General features: G+C 49.6%; 1 protein-coding gene across 2 annotated transcripts; it reads right to left on the bottom strand.

The window, feature by feature from the left end:
• Nucleotides 1–1,900: 1,900 nt before the first annotated feature.
• Nucleotides 1,901–24,799, bottom strand: PRAG1 (PEAK1 related, kinase-activating pseudokinase 1). 2 transcript variants are annotated; one of them, XM_059844365.1, is made up of 6 exons: nt 24,714–24,799; nt 21,809–22,201; nt 18,823–20,657; nt 10,546–10,703; nt 6,535–7,268; nt 1,901–3,225 (listed from the first exon to the last, which is right to left on the bottom strand). In XM_059844365.1, exons 2-6 carry the CDS (start codon nt 22,163–22,165, stop codon nt 2,188–2,190), a joined length of 4,122 nt encoding a protein of 1,373 aa, XP_059700348.1. In that variant the 5' UTR covers nt 22,166–22,201; nt 24,714–24,799; the 3' UTR covers nt 1,901–2,187. The 2 variants fall into 2 exon arrangements, with proteins under 2 accessions (XP_059700348.1, XP_059700349.1); XM_059844366.1 differs by lacking the exon at nt 24,714–24,799 and adding an exon at nt 24,317–24,582.
• Nucleotides 24,800–25,329: the final 530 nt, after the last annotated feature.

The following is a 25,329-nucleotide window of genomic DNA, read 5'->3' as shown; positions in this document are numbered from 1 at the left end:
GCAGGCCCTGTGCCAATACCTGTAATAGTGTTTGTCACTAAATTGAAACTCAGCATGCAAAATGGATTCAGTCTCAGGTTTTGTGGGCTGGTTGAATGTTTGGCTACCTCTTGAGTCCACTGAGTACACAGCTAAAGGTTTGCAAGCCACTTGTCTTGCAAATTATCTCCCCTTTGCCAGCACAACATGGATCTGTCATGGCCAGTCCCAGTCTCCTTCAGTGCTGCCACCTCTCCTGCAGAGCTGCCACCAACCTCTTCCCTACATTCATGCTTAGAAACTGAGTCATCTCTTCATCTTATCTCAGGAAAACATGCTGGGCTCCTCCACACAGGGTCTCCAGCTGTTTCATCACTCTGCTGCTCGCCCATGTGAGACCACATGCAGCAAATCAGAGCCAGACCTTCCAGAGTGTTGCGCTCAGGATGATGCATGGGATGGACAGTGGTTCCCAAGCCAGAAAGCTCCTGCTACCTGTACCAGAGGGAAGTGGACCCAAAAGTCAGATGCAAGAAAGCCAATGTATAAAAAATTCCCAGCGGTCGCAGTTGGAGCCATCCCACATTCTTCCAGCAGGCAGGGACGTGCACAGCCTCCTCCCTAAGGGGATCAGGGGAAATTCATTGCAAATCGGTGCCCAGCCAAGGAACTATCCCCTCCCATCAGCAGCAACCATAGCCAAACAGATTAAAAAAAAGAAAGATCCAGGTGAGAAGCCTGAAAAGGATTCACAGAAAGTACACAAGTGTCAAGAAAACCTGGGGAATTAAATTCCCCAAAAGACCAGACTGTGTCTGGAGGTGAATCAAGGCTGGAGGAAGGTGCTCATGAATGTCTCCCTGTTAGAGCTGGGAGGTGGGTAGCTCAGCCAGTGACATCCTGTCTCAGATAAGCTGATGCTGGGCTCTCTCCAAATGTCCCAAACTTACTGCTTCTTCAAGGGCTGCAGAACTGATGCCAGGAGCAGGGCACTCGTCTCTGCCTCATGTTGGGGTGGAAAAGTAAAAGAAGCTCGCAACTGCTGAAAAATCTTTTTTTTTCCTCAGCAGCACTGCCTCTCTCCCAGTCTGAGTGCCTGCTCTATGTCTGGATGGAGGGAAAGGGGCTGAAGGGAGCCAGGCCAGTTTCTCCACCTTTCATTGTGCTGCTCCTGCATCCCATCTGTTGGAGAAATGTGTTTGCAGTGCACCCAGCCCTATGCATTTCTAATTCAAACACCAGCAGCAATAAGACCCTGCTGGCCTGTACTGGCCCCAGCCTTTCACGTGCTAGCCCATCTCTCGATAAAGGAGTTAAATAAATGTTAGACAGAAGGGACAGGTGAATTACCTGGCACAAGGAGGGAGCTGGAGGGATGGGGAAAGCAAAGCAACCTGGCCCTGACTTTCCCCCCAAGGCCTTGGAGGTGAATTGGGGATTTTCCATTTCATTAGCTTTACAAGGGGTAATTCCCAGCATCATTCTCATGAACAGACTCACTCTGAGCTCCCTTGTCAACCCTTCACATCCAACAGTGATGCTCCACTACAGAGGCACCACTACACAGGAAAGCCAGGCTGTATAAGTATCTAATTTAGTAACAGGCAGCTGATCCTGAATTGCCCACAAAGAACAAAAGACCTGATACACAGAAACAAGCAGTAATTTTTGTTTTGAAAGGGAGAAGCAAAATGGATGCCAAAACTAACAAAAGATGTAAATTTGAAAGCCCCGTGGTTTCCCTTGCAAAGGAGCATTATGTGAACGGCCCTTGCTCCTGAAGAGAACCAGCCACCCGCTCATCCCTGCTTCCCACTCTAGAGCATGGTGTTGTTCCTGGGCAAAAAGGCTCTGATGCTTTGGGAGACATGGGGATCAGAGGACTGTCCCATAGGCACAGAAATCAACGTGGTACAGTGAGTTCATTAGAAACATGCACACACGCAGGCAGGAGTTTATTAGTCCACATTTACCATAGCAAAAAACAAAAATCCCCCAAAATAGGGGTAGGTTCCCTAGTTCTGCCTGCTCACAAACTAACAGTGCTGAGGATACTAAACATGTCGTGTGCACTCTGACTGCAGTGCAGGCCAGGAGCTGAACGTGCATGCGCAGCTGAGCTTCAAACCTCTCACGTATGAAAGGGCTGTGTACCTTTAGCCACAAGGCAGTCAGGAGCCCTCAGCTGCCTCCAAGACACATCCAAGGTCAGAGCAGCTGCAGCAGTTTTAATGTGTGCAAGAGGGAGGCTGGCTCAGCAGATGCTAAGTACTGGCAGCACAGCCAGTCCTCCAGTTCAACGCTCCGCTCCGTGTCCACAGCCCTCTCTGCAAACTTCATCATGAGCAGGGCACGCTTCATGTCCACCCAGTTCTGCAGCACCTGGCGCAGGGTTTCCTCGTGGCTCAGGGGCTGCTCCATGAGGTCTTTTCGGGGCCCCCAAAGCAGACACTGCAGCATCCGCTTGGCCTCGGTGATCCGCACGCGCTTGATGGGATCTGCTTCCAGCAGTAGGTGGGCCAGCTGCTGGAGTCCCCGGGAGTAGATGGACAGGCTGGGTAGAGCAGGGAGGTCCTCAGGGCTGTACTCCTGCTCCCTGAGGTGCACCTTCTCCTCAAAGGGGTTGGGCTGGTGCAGCAGTTCATAGATGAGAATACCAGTCTGAAACTCATCAAACTTCTTGTACTGAGAAGCCGACACAATCTCCGGGGCCAGCCGGGCCTGGCTCTTCTTCAGCTTGGAGTCTCCAGTTCCAGTCTTCTGTTTAGCTTTCAAAAAATTGCTGATGATGAGGCGCGGCAAGTGTTTGTCATCTTTGGCTTTCACGCAGCTCATGGGGGGCTTGCAGGGCACAAGCAGGAGGTTCTCCAGGCACAGGTCACGATGGATGATGCCATGCTCTTTGAGATGCTCCAAGCCGTTGCAGAGCTGGAGGAGCAGGAAGCAAACGCGGCGTTCGTACAGCTCCGGCTTGGCTTGGTGGAGCATCACCGAGTCCCTCACGAAGTCGGCGGTGGTCTGGCTCGGCACCTCGCGGGTGATCACCACCACACAGTCGTGCTCGCTGGCACTGCGGGAGGGATGGAAGCCATCTCCAGGCATGCTTTTCCCCACATCTGAGGCCAGCAGCATGCTGGAGGGGACGGAGGCCACAAAATGCCCACAGTCCTGCTGGATGTTGAAGTGAACTGGCACTGCAGGGCTGCAGTACGAAGCAGCTACCTTGGACTCCTGGGTTTTACAAATCTGTGAAGAGATCAAAAGAAAAGTCTCATCAGCCAGTGACAGAGACAGGGCAGAGACCAGAAGTTGAGAGGTGGGATGCTAAGCTGTGATTTGCAGATGCTCTGGAAGACAACAGGAGAAGCAAGATGTGCATTGGTCCCTTAAGCACTTTAAATTATCTCCTGATTTGAGGATTGTTTTTGTCCTGCAACCACCCAACCTTAGCCACCAGCTGTGTGGGTTGCATTTCTGGGCACGCCTCCTTTGCCAGGCAATGCCCAGTAACTGGAGGAAAGGAAGACAGTAGTCCTACCGTGAATAACTTCTGAAGATTTTGTTTCACTGGCAACAGAAGCAACATATCTTTTACATCACAGATATCATTGAGATAAACTCCTGCAACCCAAGAGACATTCCTGGAGGGAGAAAAGCAAAGCTTGTGGCAGAAGACATGCTGTCTCCATCTCTGGAGATAGTTAACACTCCTGGATGAGGCCCCATTCAATGTGAGGTGACTGTGAGGAACAGTGCTGTTTGTGGTGAGGGGTGGACAGAAGCCTCCAGCACTTTCTTCCCACCCAATCCTTCTCTGGTCCCAAGCCCTGGAGCCACTTTGACGTCCTCCTCAACCATTCCACTTCTGTGTGTCAGCAACTGCTCTCAAGCCCCTGATCAATGGCTGAGGGAAACTAGCAATAAGCTGTACTCCTTGGCATAGGCAAAAAAACCACCAAAGAGAAAATGGGAGCTTACAACAGGCCTAGAAAGAAGTGAAAGTGCAGCAAACTCTAGGGAGAAAAATGCATTTTATAATCTGAATTCTCTTTAACCTACATGACTTCTATCTTCATTTTCTTCCCTATTTTAGCTTTATACTGCATGAGATACTCAAAGCCAGGTTTATTATGGGAGTATCCATTAGCTTATGGGGCCTTCTGGCATTTCTATTATACTTTTTTTCCCCTTTATTTAGCGATGTGTTTATATGTCATCCACAGGAGTAAGCAACAGGCTGAAACTCAGCACAAAAGGTTTGAAAGCCTGGAGCGTGCCAGTGCCAGCCACAGCACGCGTGCAAACCGGACAAGAAATCAATTTCGCCTCCGAGTTAAAACATACACAAGAATAGAGAGGAGCTGAAGAAGAGGGCTGCTTTTGTATTCCTCTAGCAAGGGTTTGAATCCAGGCATTTACAGATAATTCACTCAGATGAGACAAAACTATGGAGATAGGGCCTTTCAAATCCCTATTGTCCTCTCTTTTTTAAACAAAAATACCCTGCCCTGGCTTATTTGTGGAAAGACAAGCTTTGGAGAGCTAGGCAGAATGCAGATGAATGCAGTGGGACCCAGGATGACGCAGGAGCTCCCCAAAAGCAGAGCAGGCCTTACAGCCCGCTGGCTAACACACCTGCTTGTTCCTCCTCCCAAAGGAAAGTCATGTAGGGGGGGAAATTCCTGGCAAGAGAGAAGTCTCTGGAAGAGCAACTACAGCCAAACGAATACAGGGAAATCTTCCCCATCCAGCCATTCTTCTTGTCTTTGGCTGCACCAGAGGCATCCTCCCTGCTGAAAGCTCCAAGTAGGAGCCTGGGCTGGCTTAGTCACACACCTCTAGTGGAGAAAGAAGCCAAGGCATGGAGCATATCTTGGCTTAATTCCTCTAAAGCCATTTCCAAACTGTTTTATACATAGTCATGTCTGTCTGTGCACAGCTCAGACTCTGGCTTCTGTTTCTCAGTAGGTTCCTTGGCTCAAGTCTGATCCTCTGCCCATTTTGAGCTCTCCAAGTCTAATTTTAACTACAGGTCTGTGATCTCTTTCATGTCAAAAAATCTATACCAGAAGGCAGAAGGGGCAGCTAGGGAATAACCAATTGAATTGTTTCACAATTATTCATTCCCTACTTTGGCTGCCAAAGGGATGGTGGCACACAGGAATTGTATCCACGCACACGGATAAACACATACACAACACCACTATGCTGGCACAGAGTATGGCCTCGTTGCAGTGGCTTTGACTTTGTTAAGCCACTCTGCAGTGTACCTAGGGCACAGAGTAAGCCCACTTCACACACAGGAACACAAGTGCAGTCCTGTCAGGAGGCTGAAATGTGCTGTTTCTGCCTTGGCAGGAATTTATGCACTGCAGCCATAGAGCTGAGCTACTGAACCCCACCTAGCACAGCAGGCAAAAGCAAAAGTGCGGGTGTGCCACAGGGAACTGCAGATTGAAAAGGAGCACAACAGTTCTTAGGCTTCAGGAAGAAAGCTGTGATGGATTTAGGTATAACACACAAGAAAAGCTGCAGCTCTGAGTGCTGGACTAGGGGTATTGGTGCAAGATCTCATCTAATTTGATTCTGGTTACTTACAGCCCCCCTGTTGGGTTGGCTGTGCTTCCTTTAAGATATGAACTGGCTTTTAAGCTACCACTTAACTAGAACATCCCTTAGGGATGTATTAAAACATTCTAGAACAACCCTTAGAGTTCATAATGGTGGAAACTATTCAGCAGAGGTTTTTTCTCTTCTTTTTTTTTCTTCCTTAATGCATCTCTGACAGCGCTTTTTTGGGAATTACTTTAGGCTTTGAAAACAACCTGAGGAATAAGCAGCAGTGAGATGTCCCCAGTGTTAAATCAGAAGGGAAATTAAAATCTCTGTATTCAAGTAGTAACATTGGTCAAGAACCCAAAATCCACAGGATGTCCATGGAACCAGTTGGATAAGCTTACTTATCCAGGTTTCAAAGAGCTGAACTATTACACCTCAAGTTTCCATTTCAAAACATGTATTCCGTGGAGTTACAGGAAAATATTTCAGACCTGACCTTACACAGCATGTCTGGGTCAGCCTCACATTGTTTAATTGGGATCTGCAATATCTTATTGTCTGTAGTTTCAAGATCATATAAGCACTCAGTATCTGGGTCAGAGCTTCCACTTAAAAAGCAGGCAGAGGCAAAAATGCTGTCTTTTGAGCAGCCTTTCATCAGCTTGTGTCATCAGAGGCGAATGCCTCTGAGTTTACAACAGAGTATTTGCACAAAGATGTTTTCAGAGAGAGAAAATGGTTGGGTTTCAGACCCCTTTAGCAATAAGCTAAATCTGACTGGCATTTGTTACAACGAAAACTCCTTCTCCAAATTAACCTTCACAAGCAGTAAGGGGAAAGTGGCATTTTGGAAGGTGTTTTGCTTGCTTAACTTCACCTGAGAGAAATACAAGCAGAGAAAACAAGACATTGCATGAGATGCCCTGTGCTGCTAGTGCACAAATCTCCACCTAGAAGATGGAGATAAGCCTGGACACCTCCTGGCTGTGGACTTACCTTCACAGCATAGGTTGTAGAAGGGTCCTTGGAGCAAGTGGCACAGTAATAAATGGCGTCCCCCGAGTCGCAGCAGGGCTTGTTGCACGTCAGCTTGAAGAGCGACCAGTTGTTCTCGCTGAAGTGCAGCTCGTTCTTCTGCTCCCGCATGAAGCAGTCCTCGCACTTGGCGACCAGGCGGCGCAGGGACTCGGCGTACAGGGCCCCCAACTTGTTGTACACCCCCTCCTTGCTGTCGATGTTGCTCAGGAGGTTGTGGAGGCTGGAGGCCGAGGACACCTGGCTGGACACACTGAGCTGCGAGGAGGAGAGGGACTGGAGGTTTCTGCTGGGCCCGCAAGCCCCTGTGCTCTTAGCGGCGCTTGAGCCCCAGTAGCTGTTTCCTTTGGAGCTTTTCTCCAGAGACTCAGAGGAGGAGAAGGCACCAGGGCGGCCCCCCAGGCTGGCTGGGTGGATGAAGGGAGGCTCCTCTCGGAGGCACATATTGCTCTCAGAATGGCTGACATTCAGCCTGGGGCTGGCAGCACCAGCTGCTTTGCCTGAAGATGCCTGTCCCCCAAAAAAGCCATCTGGAGAAGACACAGTTCTGATCACTGTCTTCTTCTGGGGCAGAGGGGGCGGGCAGCTGGGGGCAGAGGAGGGACCATCCTCAGTGGAGACGGGAAGGAAAGGGACAGAGGGAAATGCTTGGCTCTCAGCTGGAGGGGGCGAGTGGTTCGGCTCAGATGAGTGTCCTAGGAGACAGCAACACACAAGAAGATGCCATGAGTGGCCCTTAGAGGCTGAGAGCACAGGTCCTTCTCCATATCCCTGACACCCCCAGGGCCCTGGCTGGGAAGAAAAGCAGCAAGCCAAGTTACATCTGAACCCAGTGCACACTCTTCAGCTATTCAGAACTGTAAAGTTTCACTGGAGGGATTTAATCCAGTTTAATAGAGCAGGTTTGCAAAGCAGGCTGCAACCAGCCATCCAGAGAAATGCACTTCCCCACCCTTGAAACCACTCCCCTATGAACTGCATATACAGTAGTAAAAAGGTAGCAGAGGGTAAATATTTAAGCTGTGATGTCATCCACAGGGAGGTAAGAATGAAGCACTTGATACAAGGACAATCTTTTAAACAGCCTCTCTCACCTGGGAGCTGCCACCCAGTGCTTCAGCAGCAGGGCATGATAAGGAGAGAGTGACTCATGGCACACAGCTCCAACCCTCTGGCTGTACTGGAGTACTCCAAGTACATCAAACTTTTCTTTCTGCTTCACACTGGGAAAGGGTTGCTGAGCAAGCCTGGGATTTTGGCAATTTCCATCTTGCTGAAAAAAATCTGGCCCTTCCCCCCACGGCCTGTTTCCCAGCTTATTCCTTGCTCAGAGGGCAGGCTGGCCCCACTACATAGCACTAAACCCCAAGCAGCTCCACATGGAGCTCCAAGTGCACGTGGATTGGGTTGGGATGGCTGGCTCATTTTAGGCAGCCATAGCAGCTGCTTTCCTACCCGAGCCAGAATGGAGACAGGTAATACACTTACATGCCATGAAAGAAGTGGGACATTAAAAAAAAGGACAGAAAGGTGATCTGACATTGAAATAAAGAGCAATAATTTCAGGTCATAGAGACAGAACATGTGAGGAGTGGAGGGGAAATTAAAAGAAGAGAGACAATAATTCAAGGGAATTTATCTATGCCACTTGAATGAGAAACAAGACTCTGCTAACAACTCACAATCAAGTGTAAATCTTGAAAGGTGAAAGGTAGGGATTTTCTCCAAGCAAATAGCAAATAGTTTAGCAGATAGCAGGATCTATTGCTTTCTTTAAATCCATCTTCCAAAGCTGCAGAGTGGTAGCAAACAATCCTTCCTCCTCACAAAGCTGCTGCTGAGGGTTCAGCTGCCAGCAGGCACTTCCCTACAGCGGCTTTCTGCCTGCTCCAGAGGAATGCCCTGGGGCACTTTCCATGTCAGCCCGCAGAAGGCACTTGTCTCCTCACAGCCCAAGTGACTCACCAGCAATCATGTACAACCTTCAAGTGCAGGGGCTCAGGTCCCTGAGCTCCCAGCCTGTCCTGGCATGTCACTTGCAGGTTTGCAGCAGCTGTGCTAGAGCTGCAATCCCTCTTAGCTGCTCCACCAACTGAGACCACATGAGGTGAGGGCAGATCCCCTGGTTCTCAGCTACCAGAGTGGATGCTGGCACCATCTGGCCCTATCCCTCCTCACCAGACTGTGTCAATTTTCATTCGTCTTCTCCAGCGCCAAGGCTGTCTATATGCACCTCCTGTAATCTATCCCATCACACCAACATCACAGAGAGATACTTCAGGAATGAGCAGCACTGATTTCAGCTTCTTCAGATTCATCTCCCATGCAAAGCTGTTTCAATAGCCCATTTCTGACAATATGCTCAGAAACAGCTCTGTAGGAAACATGAATCAGCACATGTCTCTTTTGCCCCAGTGCTTGGGTGCCAAGCTATCTGACTCCTGCTGGACCCTTGCCCCAGGTGTGTGCCTGCACTGTACACCCAGTTGCCCAGCAAATGACTGCTCTCCAGTGTCAGCTAAGAAATACCTGCCCTAACAATTGAGATTCATGTCCCAAGCTTTAGGGAAAACCCGCATCATACTCTAATGGGTCCACAGGAAAGATTCTCTCCATTAAAGCCCTGTCAAAAGTCACAGGCAGGGATCAGCATGGCACCTCTTGCCACTTCCATCCACAGGGCTTTGGCAGAGGATAGAGCCAAGAGAAATTCTTCAGCGTGCAGTCCATGAGTACCTCACCAGAGGCATCTCTGCCAGGACATGCAGCCGAATCCCTGTTTCAAGAGGCAAGATTTACTTGAGAGAGTCTTAGGAAACAAACGTCAGCACTGGAATCTTTGGCAACCGGTCCACATGCCTAGCCCACAAATGCCAAACTGCTGTTAAGTTTTTTTTATATGCTGCTGGGCTCTGCCCCAAGCAGAGGGTAATGAATTAACCTCTTTCACAACTCTCCTAACAGTGCTCTGCACCTTCAGCATGGAGTCCTTCTGCATGTCAAGGGCTTCAAAGCTCCCCTCCACTTCATTTTTTAACATCTGACAGCTCAGCCAATTAATTTGAGCTCACCTCACTCAGTGACTGACTGCACAGCTTCTTGCTTGCATCAGCAAGACAAACTGCATTTGAGTGTTCATTTAAAAACTCATCTTTCTCATGATGAGCTTAAACAGTTGCTTCTGTTAGTGAAGGCAGAGAAATCCTCTTGTTCCTATCATTTTTGACAGCAAAATGTTTCTGTGCCTAGCAAGTAAAGATCCAACATATGTGAGTTTTTCTTACCCCCGTACAATTTCCTGGCAAGGTCTCACTCTCAGACTCCAAGTCAGTGGTGGAAAAACGGAGTTTCCAGAGCTCTGGCTCTTAATTTTATTGCTGCACGTTGTTGCTCTTGGAAAGACAGAACTTCCACTACATGAAGGTTGCTCTTGCTAAGGAAATACTTTCTGAGCTGCTGAACACGTTAGTGCATGTCTAAGTTACACACTGATGAAAAAAAGTGACTTCATAGTAAGTATTTTTTAATCTCAGTTAAACGAGTGCAGGCAGATTTTTTCCCCTTAAGAAATAACTGGGAAATGAGAGGGAGAGATCATGTCTAGCACAAAACTCCTTCTGGTACTCCTCAAATCTATGTAGGACTTTCTATAGCAGGGCTTCTTGTGACAACGTGAAATGCACGAAGCACAGGCAGGATTGTTTTATTACAGAGATTTTATCTAGACCAGAGGAGATCTACAGGGTGAACGATATTGGTATTTGCTGAATGAAAAAGTCTGTGATGTTAGTCTGACTCTGCCACATTCATTTAGAGTGCATCAAGAGGCAGAAGGGTAGGAGAAGTGGGAAGATGAAGGCTCACTGGGGGAGCTGGGGACTGGACCCTCATGACCCCTGCCCAGGATGCTGTCCCAGCAGGCAGGGGGTCTCAGGTACAATGCTACCTCTCCCATAGGCGGTGGTCACTTACTGCCATCGCTGCCAGTCTGTGTGTCCGAGTCAAGGCTGTCACTGGAGCCGGCCGTGAAGCTGACGTGGGCACTCCTGAAGGGTGGGCTGAGGCTCTCTGCAGAGCTGTTGCTGACTCTCTCCAACTCAGTGTTACTTGGGTTCATTTTCAGAGCGTGCCTAGAGAGAGTGAAAGAGAAGTCAGGAGACAAATGGCAAAAGGATACCCTGCCTGCACTTTTGCATGGAGATTCAAGCTGAGAGAAGCCTTAGTTTGGTCTCTGCCTATCCATACACTGCACAGTGTATTATCACACCAAACTACCTCATTCCTGTGCACTTTTCTTCTTTCTCCAGTACCTGGGGAATTTCATTCCATAGACTCTGAGCAGGTTATAGGCTTGCAGTCCCCAAGCCAAACTAGCTGTGCTTGATCAGAGAGGGAAAACCGGTGAGCCAAGAGCATTCAGCCAAAGTCTGCACCTCCTTTACCTAGAACATGTGAGGTCCTGCACCACATCCTATTTTAGCCACTGCCACTCAGAAGTGGGGACCCACCAGTGTTTGCCTTCAACAAAGTTCTCAAGGGAAGGAAGTAGCACCACTCCTGCCATTTTAGAGAAGGCAAGTCGAGGCTGGGTGTGTGAACCCCATTCCTGCATGACAGAGGCATAGGTAGCAGAAGAGTCCATCATCTCCAACCATGCATCACTGTTAACAACCAACACCTTACAAAAGAAGAAGCATCTCTGCAGAAAACATAAGTCTGCCAAACTCAGAACCTACCACACAGTTTTTAATGTAAGACCTGCAGTTTTCCATGCAGCTTCCACCTAAAACAAAATAAATAAACTAACCATAAACTGGGCTTATAACCTGTTAGGTCATGGTTTAAGTGACCAGTTTAGGCAAGCAGGATTTTTTGCTAAGATAAAGAATTTCCCCTGCATTTTCTTCATGTTTCTGCCTTGGAAAACAACAGAAACTGTTGAAATCAGGCGGCACAGAAGAACATAAACACTCTTAGCATTGGTACTGTTCCCACTCTGTCAGCCAGAACACAAAGGTTATCAGTCCACATTTTTTAAGTAAAACTGCCAATCTGCTGATAAAATTCAACACATTGATTAAGAATGTAAAAAGGTTAGGAGCAGACTTGTACAGAAGTAAAAGGACTTCCACCAGCTATCTTGCTGGAAGGTATCCGGTGTTTCCTAATCAGACGGCTGAATGGCTGCTGAGAAAGACAAACAAAGACAAGCACGACCGTTTTCTTGTGGCACCCTGGCCACATGCATGGGACCCCTCCTCATCCAAAACTCCCAAGCACAGCAGACACAGACTTTTATTTGATTGAGAAATGTTTCATTCCCAATCCAGACAAAGCACTTACTCTTGTGTCCACACCACCACATGGAGAGCAGAGTGTATGAGAAGCCCGGAAGAAACTTCTGCCAGACTTCCTCATTTGCCTGAGCAGCCTTGGTCTAAAAATACTCAAGGGCTGATGAAAATAAGGCTGTAAAAACCAGTTCAGGTATACTTCAGCAGAGACACTGGTCTTCCACCAGTGATGAATTTATCACAGCAAGCCCCTTGGGGACAATTTACAAAACTTCACAATGCACCACACAAGTCACAGTTTAAAAAATGAGAGAGGGAGAAAGAGAGAGAGAGAGACAGAGAGTTTGAGGGGTTTAGGTCTGTTATGGCTAATGCTGTTGAAAGCAACCAAGTGCATTTAAATATTTTTTTTACTATAAAGATGCAGCTTTATCCTATAACTTTCTCAGATGTTTAACATTTAGTAATTTGGGTGGAAAAAACACAAGGGTGCACAGCCATGCCAGTACACTGTCTGACCCGGCAAGAATCAAAGAAGCATTTGAATCCATCAGAAAAGAAGATTTAGCAAGATATCCAGTCTTGATTCACACAGATGAGATGTTTTCTAATGCATTCCTTCCCCCAGCCCCCCCGAAACCTTGATGCATTGCTGCTTCTTTCCCATCACTAAACACAAACTCACGGAGCCGCCTTACCATTCCCGCACTCAGAGAGAGATGAGACTTTGCTCGGCGCGGTCCAAGGTCCGCCGTGCCCAGCCACACCTATTCCTCCTCCGAGCAACCTGGGCGCAGCGCGGCGCCGGCCAGAGCCGTGCTGGCTGCTGCCCTCGCTGCGCTCAGCGTGGCCCAAGGCAGATGCAGAGAGAGCCCCGTTTCCTCCCCGCACCGCCGTGACTGATGTAAAGCGCAGTTCCTGAATAGGCGCACCGAAATAGAAATTGTTTGCCGCTTAAACGACATCCTGCTCTTGTTTCAGATGTTGCAGCCAGGCCAGCCAATACCTCCTGGAATTACCTCTGCCTCACATCTCCCTCTTTTCCTATGAGCTGCTTGAATCCCAGGGCGCAGCCTGCACAGATCAAAATACCGCCCACTCTACCGAAGAATTACTACTGAAAACATGCTAGGGTCAAACTCTCCCATTTCAGTAAAATTCTACCCCAAGAGCTGAACAGCTCTTTGCTGCAGCAGCCTCTGGGACCCTGATTTACAGCTACCCCAAACATCCCCTGCTTTGCTAGTATTCCTTCCACCTCACCTGAGTGCAAAGGCACAGTGGCTATTTTCTGTCTTGCCCTTTTCACCAAAGGATATTGGAAATCACCAAAGGGTGTTGGAAATAAAGAGCACAACCCATCTTAAACCCAAAGAAAACACTGGGTTTGTGCCCTGCACCACTGACTTGAAAACATCTGTGGGCTACACTCCTCTTCAGAAAGATGTAACAGTAGTTCATTTACATCAATTTAAAAATGCCTGCTCAGCACCTAAAACATAACCAGCAACTTCAAGAGCAGCACCAGAGCTGTCATCGTGTGCCTGTGCATAAAGAACAGGTCACCAGAGTCAGCTCTCCCAATCTAATAACCTAAACCCACAGGATTTCACAGATTTTCAGCTCTCCAACTAGTCTGGTAGCTTTAAATACAGCTCAGTTACTCAACATCCTCCATGCAACAGCCTGGCATATTCAGGCAACCCTTCCAGTTCCCTATTTCCAAGCTTTCCCATCATAAACAATTTCATCCAGCTGACTTTCCACATGATTCTCATAGTCCTGCCTAAAACAATTCAAGATTGAAAAGAGTGGTCTTGTAAAAAAGCACACCAAAACAACACCCCCCCCCCCAAACCCATAGTGTGGAGTTCTCTTAACATTGAAAAGGGACCCGGCTCATTTTCCTTGTCTCAGGTTGCACCTCTGGCCAGGGCCTACTTCATCTTTCCTGTGTCTCAGTTTGTCCAGTAGCCATGTGCATAATTTCACATTTCTCCACAGATCGGGGTCACACCTAATGCTGCTGCAGGACTCCAGCATCACCAACTGCATGCTTTGCACTTCTGAGAGACAGTGGAGATGGGCCCCAAAGCTTGGCTCCCCTAACTGCAGAAGACCCACATGCCTTGGGATTTTGCCCCAGGAATCCCTGGACTTTGGACATACCTTGCTCTTGAATTTCCTGACTGAGATTTGACACGGAGATCTGGTTACCTTCCACAAGTGCAATGGGCAGGTTTTGAGAGCAGGAGGCCCCTCAGACAGAAAAGCTGCCAGGCTCCCGCTGGCTCCCTTCCCGCAGCCATCCCACAGGCAGCCTGTTGGCAGCACTGGAGGATGTGCAAGGCACCTCTGCCCTTCACAGAGCCACTGTCACTCTGCAGTGCCATCACAGGGGTCTCCCAGCCTTGCTGTGCCAGCAGGAGGAGGACACTCCTCCTCAGCACAGATGACAGGACTGAACAGAAAACACAGAAGCTGAGCTTTATAAATCATGTGACAGAGCAACGAGGAGAGGAGAACAGAACACACAGAGATCACCACACAGCAAACTGCACTCCAGGAGGTGTTTGGTGATAATGTCAACAAGGCACCCCCTCCCAGTATAAAATAATGGAACTAATGCACAGAAGAGAGAAAAGCCAGACTTGCATTATAGTATCAAACACAACATATGGCTAGGCATAATTATTACACAAGAGGAAGCACCATTGTACCATATGCTTGTCTATCATGAAACGTGAATAATTATATCTTCCACCTCTTGCCACTTGCTGTTTCCTCCAGCATCTTCCCCTGGTTGCAGAGGGAAATTAAAACCCAGCATACAGGAGCTTACAACATTTGAAGCTTAGATTTGTATTTATCCTTCTGTTATCAGCTGGCAAATGTGGAGAAACCAAAACTGAGGAAAAGAAAGGATTTTGAAGAACTCCTGGCTTTGTTCAGAGGGATACGCCACTCCTCCCTGTACCAGAGGGGCTTTATGTAGCACGGGTTAAGTTGAAACAAGGGTTTGGAGTCTGGAGATGCACAGGAAAATTCAGACAGGGTACAGAATTAAGATGGTAGGTGGGTAAAAAATTAAATCACTGCATACTCTAATGTGGTGAAGAAGGCAAAGAATCTCATTTCGATTTCCAACTCTGTGGTTTTTTAAGTGGTAAGACAGGAAACACACAGAAGAGTGAATGACTTTAATTTTAAAAGAAACAAACTCTCCTAAAAGATAAGCTGATAGATCACAACCTTTTAAACCAGTGTGTTTTGTCATTGGGGTACACCCTGGCACTGAGCTCCAAGGAGAAATGGGTGCCTCAGGAATGGTAAGAAAACAGGAATATTCTGCCTCAGATACAGTTGCTGCTCCGTCACAGACTGACTCCCGGCAAGAACACACAGCACAGCACCACCTCCCCAGCAAGGAACAAACCTGGCTCTTTTCCTGGTGATCCCGTTCCCAACACCTGGCTCTTCTCCTGTGATCCAATTCCCAGCATTGCAGTTTTTCTGTAACACTCCTGTGCTCTGCTCCCTCCGGCAGCAAGCGGTGGCAGCAGCACCGGAACAGGCAATCTTGGCACTCCTCGGGCTCTTTCTCCCTGGCTGTGTTCAGCAGTGACAGGTGTGGGGAAGTGCTGTGCTGCACCTTTGCTACCCCATGCCAGCACACTCAGCAAATTTCAGAAGCTTTTTTTTTCGCCACTGCCTTTTGAAGGTGGCACTAATTGTGATGAAAGCAGCTCAAGATGCAAAACAGCATCACTGTTTTCTTTCTTTAAGAGGTACATGAAATTAATTAGCCATCAAGGTTTTGGAGGCTAGAGGAAACCACAAGGATCATTTAAGCCTGATCCTCTGCATAAGAGAGACACCAATTTCAGCAAAGATTCATTCCTTGTGCCAAGAAACTGAAGGCCATACTAGAGCATTTTACACCCAAAGAGCTTTTAAATCATCATTACACAAACATGTCCTGGGGATCATACTTTCCCTGGTGAGCTCCTTCCCTAGCCGACTACCTTCCCAGCTTTTGGAAGAAGACCAGCCACCATCTTCCCTTTTCAGCCTTTTCCCCCTTGTAATTATACTTATTTGTCATTCTGTTTCTTATCTTTCTTATTTCTTATCAGGCATTCTAGACCAAGCAAACATCAAATATCTATAATCTTTCAAACAAGCAGAAAAAGAGGATTGTATGAAGAAACAGTTGCAAGAGATCCAGAGTAGCTTTATATAAGATCAAAACCAGGCACATATTCATTATTTTCCTTTTCTCGTGACAACTTTTAAATCCCCCTGAAATCGCTCCTTCTGCCATCCTAAGAGACAGCTTACTTCCAAACCAGAGCTTCCTCAGTCTCTGGAAGGAATGTACCTTGTAAAAAAATTTTTTTCTTTTAATTGTTAAAGCCAAGATGAACAAAACAAAATCTACAGACTCACTTTTTCTTTCTCTGCTTTATAACTATTCAAACACACATGCAAGTTTTCCTTAAAATAAGCAGTTGAATTTCATTAGGAAAGTCAAACAGGCAAATTTAATTTTCCATCATGAAATCAAATGCCTTGCTGCAGCTTGAGATCTAGAAGGAAAAATGACGGTTGCATGCCTTTCCTGCAGCTGAGATGAACCCTGATCTGCTAAGCCCCTAGCCCAAAGCCTGTGCCACAACCAGGTCTACACTGGCTTCACCCCCATCTCCCAAAGGAGCTTTTGCAGCTGAGCCACCAGGGAATGTCCTGGGCTGAGGTGCTCTCTCTGTGTGGGGAGTACATAAGCCTAACAGAAGGATCAGTGGTCCTTCCATCAGGGACAAGCACATGTTCACAGGCAGCCCCGAGTGCATGGATGTGCCTCAGAGTCATCTTTGTGATTCTGGTTCTTCAGGTACTTGGCTGCAGCCCAGGATGAACAGAGGGGATGTTCCTCCAGCACCAGGCCATGGCCCAAAGCTGCAACAACACCCCGGGTGACACAATGCCACCACGGTGATTTTAGCAGCTGTGCATGCAGCTATCCCTCCCACCGCCCTGGTTCCTGCATTGGCATGCTCACAGCAGCCACAGTTTTGCCTGAGACAAAAACCAAGCACCCTCAAAGCAAAGAAACAAAGCAGGGCTTGCAAAACCTGAGTCTGATCAGATCACTCCTTACTGCTCCTCAGCTGGCTGGGCTCCCTTGGCTCCAGCTTTGATAGCTGGAGGCAGGACTAAGCTCTTTTGAGTAAGGTGCCCCAGGGCTCAGCTACAGGCATCAAGGCCCTTGGGAGACAAATACCTGTAGCACAACCTGCCCTGCAGCCACAGGGGGTAACCAACACCTACCTCAACCACCTGGCAGGGTTTACAGCTCTGCCAAAGATCCCAGTCATGGATGCCACGTGTTCCCTCACCTCAGTTTCCCTGCCTGCCTTTCACATAGGCTTTCTAGCACACAGATGCTTTCATCAGGATGACTCAAAAGCAACTGTTAGAACTGGCACAGCCCAATTGCATCAGGAGCATAAAATAGCCCCTTGAAGGGGCAGAAAATGCTCCACACTCCTCTGGTGTCATAACACCACACAGAAGACAAGAGCAAATACATCTGTATGCTCATTTGCTTGTGGATCTTTTGTTTCCTCTGACTCCAGCAGGCATGTGGCATCACAGCAGGAAGCCTAGCATTAAGGAGATCTAATGCCACTTGTTCATCTCTTCCCTTCCCTTGAGAAACCTCATTTGTTCACCTCTTGGCCAATTTAAAACACCAGTTCCCTGGGTTAGCCAATCCTGAAACACATGTAAAATTCACAGTCTCAACCTGGAGGTCAGTGATGCCTACACATAAGCTTGACCGTGGACTCCAAGGCCAAGTTCTCCTCCAAACACCCATCTTCTCTTGACTTTTAAGTCAAGGAGCTGGAGTCAAATCTGTTGTGCAATGCACAGTTTCAGGAAGCAAAACTGCCACACACAATAAAGCAAATATGAGACACCTGCAAAAGGAGAAAGTATCCTTCCCTGGTATATTCAGACAACATAATTAATGGAGAGAAAAACAAATTTTCTTCCCCCATTTGGCCTTTGTTTTATTTATTTTTTCTCTTTTTCTCCCTTTTTTTTTTGGTGTTTTTTTTTTGTTTGTTTTTTTTTTTTTTTTTTTTTTTTTGTTGTTTGCTGATGCACACAGCTGCAGATACTAAATGCACACAAAGTATTGTAAGCCTGAGGTTTTTTTAAATTGCTTATTGCTTAGCAGGGCTATTTCCTTCCCAGATGAACAGCTCTCCCTCCCTTACTTTTGTTTGGGGCCTGCAGTTGCCCTGCCTGCAAACCTGACTTGCAGGAAAGCAGAGAGCAGAAGGTTGCCTGAAGCCAGGTGGCTCCCACACATAACAAGCCCACGTCGGGCAAGCTCCAATTACCTGCTTGCAGGCAAGGAGCCCTCCCTGGGAAAATGCAGCTTTGAGAGTTCACCTTGAAAGCAGAAAGTCATTAGAGCCAAACTGAAAATGTTGATTTTGGAGGCCCTTGTTATTAGCATCAAGAAAAGTTGCCCAGTCCCACCTACAAGAGAAGATAGCAACCAGGTTTTCTATGCTATTCAACATCAAGGAGCTGCTAAGACAAAATGCAGCTGACCTGGGAAACGCCAGCCATCCCGAGCATGGACCTTTGTCTCACTTGAATATTGGGACTTAAGGCCATATCTTGCAGCCCTGGAGGGCTTTTACAAGTGCACATGACATTCAAACCAAGATTTGCAAAGATAAGACAGATTTTCAGAGTAAAAAGACAAATAGCTTTTCAGCTGTGCAGTCACTCCCCATGCTCCTGAAAGCCCACCTTTGGACAGAAAAGGAGGAAAAAAGAATGGGAAGCACCTCCCGGTCAATGAAAACCTGCAGCAACCATCCCAACTGCAAAGGGTTAATAGACCACCATGCACACACTCACGGGGCTGTACCTAGACTGCTTTTTCGGCGGCGGTGGCGGCGGTGCAAACTCCACACCATTGCTCTTGTCTTTAGGGAAATCAAAGGAGAAGGAAGAAGATTTGGTCATTCCAGTCTGGCTCTCCAGTATCGGGCTGTCTTCCACAAAGTCAGCACCAGCTCTTCCACTATCAGCTCCTCCTGTCCATGGGTGGTTTGAGACCTCCTGCTCCTCCTCCTGCTCCTCCTCCTCCTCTATTCGGCCCTGCTTGGCCCACGTTGGGTTGTAGTATTTCTGCCTCCTGTCATAGGACGAGCCTGCCAGGCCTCTACTGGACTCCTCCACAGAGACCCCATTCACATGAGTGCAGGGAGAAGGGGTCACCCCAAAGGCACCTGTATCAGTACAGCTCCTCGGCAGCAGCGGAGCACCGGCTCCATCAGGACTGTTGTCATCACCAGACCTTCCCAGGTGGGAGCTGACTGGGGGCACACGGCTCCCCTCACTGCCTGGCTGGCTGTTTTTGGACATCTTTGGGGGGATGGCTGGACTCTCAGTAAGTGACGTCTTGACAGGAGCTGCCAGATGAAATCTTGTGCTGTTTTCACATCCAGATGCTTGAAAAATCTGTCCAGACTCAATAGCAGGTGATGAAGTCCCAAAATCAGGGTGGGAAGTGGGGCTGATACATGGCCACTGAACTCCTACTGCTGAGTCAGGACTGCTGAGGAATATTGTCTTGTGATCATCCTCAGTGTGTGCTGTCATTATAGTTATCTTTGCTGCCACCTGCCCAGTGGAGTCCTGGTGCTCCTTCTCACCTCCCAAAGCCCAGCCACCATCCCTCCACAACCCATCAGCCTTCTCCTTGGCAGTGCCATGGGCCAGCTTCTCCGCTTTTGCCTGGCTCCCAACAGCTTTCAGCTGTGCCTTCCTCCTCTTGGTGCTCTCTGCATAGATGGGATCACCACGGGCTGGCTCGGTGAGGCGAGGGCGCTGCGGCTCCACCAGAGCCTGCTGAGGGGTGCTTGAACCCTCAGTGCGGGGGCCTCCAGTGCCAGAGGGCTCCCCAGGGAGAGGTAACTCCTCATCCTCCCAGGACAAAGCAAGGGCAGCCGCCTTGCAGCTCCCTGTGGTCTCAGGGAGAGTGGCAGGCTCAGTGTGGAGAGCCAGGTTTTTCCTGTCAGAACATAGGGCATAAGGAAGAGGATCACTGTGGCCTTTCGTGATGCAGAAGGCCACGTTCACAGCTCTGCGCTCCTCTTCGCTGAATTTGACTGCCCGGCCACTTGGCCTTGGAATCTCGGGAGCATCCCGCTGCCTCCAGCCGCTGGGAGCGTGACTCTCCTTCTCACACTGTGCAGCCTTTTCCTCTGTGCCACAGGGCTCCCACGGGACAGGGTGCTCTTTGTGGCAGTTTGTGATTGAACAGTACTCGCCCCCTTCGCTTTCCAAGACAGAGGAGATGTGACCACAGTCACGCCCCAAAGGGAGTGCTGCTCCTTCTCTGGCTTGGGAAGAATTGTTTCTGCTGGAGTTAGTGGTGCTTCTGTCCCCCAAGGCAGATGGATTAGAGCAGGGGACCTGATGGGGCAGGGCAAACTTGTCTTTAACTCTGTCCTCCTGCTTGCCCACCTCACCCACAAGTACCAGGCTGTGGATAGAGACGTTTCTCTCCACTCGACTCTCCAGGCCACGCAGACCCACCATGGAGTAGCTGGGAGGACAGCAAGATAAGCAGTCGCTGGGCTGGTTGTGAAGGAAAGGCTTTCTTGCACCACCATTGCCAAAACTGTCAAGGCAGATACGCTGTGCATCTCCTGATTTCAGGAGGAGTTGCTTGCCAGAAATCACTCCCCAACTGACCTGCATGGGTCAAAGAGACAAATTCCCTGTCAGAACATGCATATGCAAAAGGAAAGACAAATAAAATTTAAGCAAAAGCACAAACTGCAAAAACAAAAGCCCAGCTCTGCAGAACAGCACTCTGGAATTCACCATCTATTTTGCTGTGCTCACCTCACTACTAATTTCCACAAACGTTTCCAGGTAAAACTACACTTGTCGTATTTCCTGGACCATTTGTAATCCTTGCATTACCAACAATGGCAATGCACTGGAATAAGACATTCTCCTTTCTCTTCCTATGGGTTTGCTGCCAGAAACATGTCCAACCTGTCATCCTGTCTGTGAATCACTGTGCAATTAAAGATTCAGAGAGCGAAGGAATATTTGCACCTCTCTCTGCTTATTTTCATTTCACACTGCTCCAGAGTGTGTGACTCCAGAACACAGACACAGACTATCATGGGTTATCCTGGGATAGCAGCTTGGCCATGCTCAGAAGTAGGGATGGGGGAGCAGGCATGCCAAATCTGCACGCACAGATCAAACACCACCAACAATGGCAGCTCCCACTCACGTGCCCTTCACCCCTTAGAAGAAAAGAAAGGGACAGCAGAGAGAGGCAAAGAGAGCTGGTGAGCCCTGACTCTGCTCTGGGGCATGGGGAAATAGGAGCACACCTATGCCACAGGCAGTGGGGCAGCAGCCTGTGCGTCACTCTGCTGAGGCACTGCTGGTATCAACTGGTCAGGGTGAGGAGCTACACCCACAGGGCATTACTGCTCTGGCAAAGATTGGTAGGAAGGAGTAGGAAGGCAGGGCACTTTCTTTCTTCCTCACCCACAAAGACCACGGATCCAGTCAGCACTGTCTGCAACCAGACAAGACATCTTTTCAGTAAAACTTCCCAGAAAAATAAGCCGCATCCTCATTTTAAAACCGGAAGTTCCTAAACAAACAATGTATTTTTAAGCTCCTCTGCACATGGCTTGTGAGCAACAGCTCATTCAGCTTCACCCTAAGATACACTGAGAAACCAATATATGGCTTGAAATCCTGAGTCAAGACCAGAAGGAAAAACAAAGGGAAGGAAGCGTTTGTAACAGATATTCCTAGCACTCCGAGGACAGGTAAGTAACGGGAAGTAACGATTTGACTGGATTAATCATTACCTGTGACAGATCTGCATTCATATTCACATCCGCCCACGCGTCAGAAACATCCGAGTTTATCATTGTTGGCTTCACAGCAATTGTTGGCTTTGAGAAGGGGGAAGTAGTTATACCTTCGTCTTCCAACACGAGGCTCTCGGGCTTGGTCCTAGCTCCATCCGGGAGCACGCCACAAGCTCCCACGTCTGGAGGTGTTTGCAGCCGATGGGAACTCTTTGGGTTGAAGCAGTTTTTGCAGGAGCCGGGCTTCCAAACGTGTTCCACAAAGTCACTGCACGCAGACATCTTCAAATCCTCGTGGGTCAGACTGAGAGCCCACTGCGTCTTCTGCACTGCCCTCCACTGCTCATTTTGCATTTGCTCCTGAGCCACTCGAAAGGATCACCTAGTCATCTGGAAAAGCACAACACTGTCTGATTAGCTTGATTATGCCCGCAGACTGGAAGATTTTTAATAGGACAGGTGATAATTACACTTACTCTGCCTTCATCACAAAGGCATATTGTTTACGAGGCTTTTTTCACAGCTAAGCTAAAGCCCACACAATCACTTGAAAAGTCTCAACTTCTGAGCATAGCTCTGTAATAGAGAAGACATCAAGAGAGCAGCATTCCTATGTGATTTAATTCCCTGCTTAATCAGCATGTATAAGCAGCCTCATGCAAGGTTTAGATCAAGGGTAAAGAAAAGGGGTCTTGGAAATAGCTGTTCACAGCCCCACAAGCAGGGCCAGTCAGGAAAATTTTTTTCTCCAAAGTGGCATCCTCTCTCTGGAAAATAAAAAGGCCTGGAGACACAAGGACCAGAATCAGAGACTGTGTAACCAAGGGGACCAGCAACAACCTTTCTCCACCCAGAAGCACCACTGTGATTACTGCCGTGGTACACAAAGGCTTCTCTCCCACCCAGTGAAAGGCAATCAGCAGGGCTGGGGCTGGCACTGATTTGAGCAAGTGTCTGGCAGAATGCTCTTATCTCGTTTGCCAAGAGCCACAAATAACAGTGTCAGCTCGCTGAAACGATTCATTGTCTGCAAGGGGAGAAACGTTTTGCTCTTGGGATACTTACAGACAAGGATTCCTTCCCTTCTTCCTTCCCCAGGAGGGAAATGCCCCAGGAACAAGACATTCCTGCTGCATTCCTGTGACCCTGTCCCCGCCACCCCCCCCTCCTGGCCAGGTCTGACTGCACTCTAGCCAGTAGAACTAAACCTAGAACTAAGAACTTTGGAGATACTTCTGAGGAGGACTCCCACAAAGCTCAGCGGATTAGGAAAGATCAGACAGAGAATGCAGCCGGCTGCTGTGGGTGTCAGGACGCACAATTTCCGCACGTGGCTCCATAGAGTCCTTCCTCATCTAACCAAGTTTAGGTCATCATCCCCTGCCCACCTGATCCCCAGGCAAACAGAGGCCCCTTTCCTGAGGGTCTCCAAGTGAACAGGCACTTCTACACTCCAATCCAGGGGGCACATGAGCAAAATTTACCAGCCTGCTCCTTAAGCACTTCCTCCATGTAGGCGTACTGGAACACCACCAGAGCTATGGACACTTTTGCAATTGCATCTGCCCCTAAACCAGCTTGCACTGCAGTAAAGATTCCTGCCTCTGGGCTCAGAGATGCCCTGGCCAGCCCCTCTAACAGCCACCCACACTACATGGCATAAAGAAAGACAACTAATAAGAGCCTGGGTGGGACAAAGTAAAAGGGAAGAGAGCCACTGACCCACAAGCATCACCGAATTCAAGTGCCACCATGGGGAAGGGTATCTTTGATCGGCTAAACCATTAGCACCTGCAGACTCCTTCTGTCTGGCAGGCTAATAAATTAGGATCTGCTTCTTGAAAAAGCAGGAAAAAAGGGAATATCAGTGGGATTCACCAATCAGATTGCCGTGTGTCTCTTTTTAGGGAAGACACTGTTTTAGGCTTTTTCATGGACTTCATAGAGTCTGAATTAACCAAAGGGCAGCAAATCACTCTCAGGCATATTCCATAACCTTCAATGAGGTTAATGGCATTTGCAGGGAAAACAGCTCAGCTTTAAAAATATTTTATCCTTTGTTTCCTTTTAGATCTAGCACGCAGTGTCCAGCATCACCCGAAGTTGAACAAGTGTCCTGATGAGAGCCAGCAAATTAAGAAGAAAAATCAAAGGGAGGGAAGCGGCCACCGAAGCCAGAAAAAACTCTTCATTTCTGTTTTAACATTCGGCGCTGCCAAATGCCTGTTAAAGACCAGGGTTTCCCTGTCTCCAGCCGTTATTTCTCGCTGCCCAGATCCCGGGGCGGGCCCGTGTCCGCACGCCGGCTGGGCACCAGGGACCCACCCGCACCAACCCACGCGGCGCCGCGCGGGGAAACAGGCCGGGATCGGCGAGAGATAAGGGACCGAAAGCCAGGACCTGGGTCTGTCCCCGGGCAAGCCGAAAGCCAGGACCTCGGTCTGAGGCATTCCTGAAGCCCCCACGGGTCCCGGGGCACCGGCGAGGACCCGATGTAACGGCTACCTGTTCCCTAGGATGGAGATTCCAGGCTGCGGCACAAGGATGCTCCGGCGCAATGAAAAGCCCCAAGCCCCCAGCCCAAGTAGCTCTGGATGCCAGACGGACCCTCCGGGGCGCCGGGCGCCCACCAGGACCGGGAAAAGTTTACCGGGCAGAGCCCGCCGGGGCTCCCGGGGTGGGCGGCGATGCCGGTCGGGACCGGAACGCGACCCGAGCCGGCTACAGACCCCCGAGCCGGCCCTCCGCCCGCATGTTCGGTGGGCAGCGGCACAGTCCCACCGCCCCGGCCCCGGGCAGCCCCGCCCCGGCCCCGAGTGGCGGCGCCGGGGTCCCTCCCAGCGCGGCTTTGTCCCGGGAGGCGGAGGCCCGGTGCCCGCCCCGGCAGCAGCTCCCCGCTCACCAGGCTCCCGCGGCGGCGGCGAGCTCCGCTCGGCTCCGCGCTGCGCCCGCCACGGCCGCCGCCGCCACCGGCGAGTGGCGAGCGGGGCCCCGCGTGGGCCGGGGGGCAGCGGCCGCCCCGCCCCGGTCCCGCCCCGGTCCCGCCCCTCGGGCACGGCGTGGGCACGGCCCGGGCGGGAGCGGCGCCCCCCGCGCGTCCCCGCGGCGCACAAAGCGCTCTGCCCGCGCCCCCCCAGGCGTACGCGGCTCGCAGCCACATCCCCTCTGCACCCCCGCCCCGGCAGCGCTCCCGCAGACGGGCTCTGCCTCAGGGACACCCCGGCGGGCATCAGCCCCCGGGGCATGCAGACAGCCACACACCCAGCAGCCCCCCCACCGATCCCATAGGGTCCCACGCACGAACCCACCCCGCACCCCGACACCAGCCTTGAAGACGGTAGTGATCCAGCTGGAAGGCACTGGGAAGCCAGCTGGGAGCCAGAGAGTTCAGAGGGTTCACTCGTCTTCACTCATCAGCTTTCCAGACAACGGCATGGTGAAGTTCGTCTCGAAGGAATGCTGCGGAAGGAAGAGAAGTTTACCATAACTGAAATCAGGATTTGACCCCACTGTGCAAA

The sequence above is a fragment of the Haemorhous mexicanus genome, chromosome 4, assembly GCF_027477595.1.
Source record: "Haemorhous mexicanus isolate bHaeMex1 chromosome 4, bHaeMex1.pri, whole genome shotgun sequence".
Taxonomy (NCBI): Eukaryota; Metazoa; Chordata; class Aves; order Passeriformes; family Fringillidae; genus Haemorhous; species Haemorhous mexicanus.
Note: the sequence above shows the minus strand (reverse complement) of the source record. Positions and strands in the feature narration are given on the sequence as shown.

Excerpts from the sequence above, each read along its gene's own strand:
- PRAG1 (XM_059844365.1), bottom strand. The coding sequence starts at position 22,165 with ATGCAAAATGAGCAGTGGAGGGCAGTGCAGAAGACGCAGTGGGCTCTC. Across the intron at positions 10,704-18,822 it reads CCGCCGAAAAAGCAGTCTAG|GCACGCTCTGAAAATGAACC; the intron begins GTACAGCCCCGT and ends CACTCTCTCTAG. Across the intron at positions 7,269-10,545 it reads ACAGACTGGCAGCGATGGCA|GACACTCATCTGAGCCGAAC; the intron begins GTAAGTGACCAC and ends GCTGTCTCCTAG.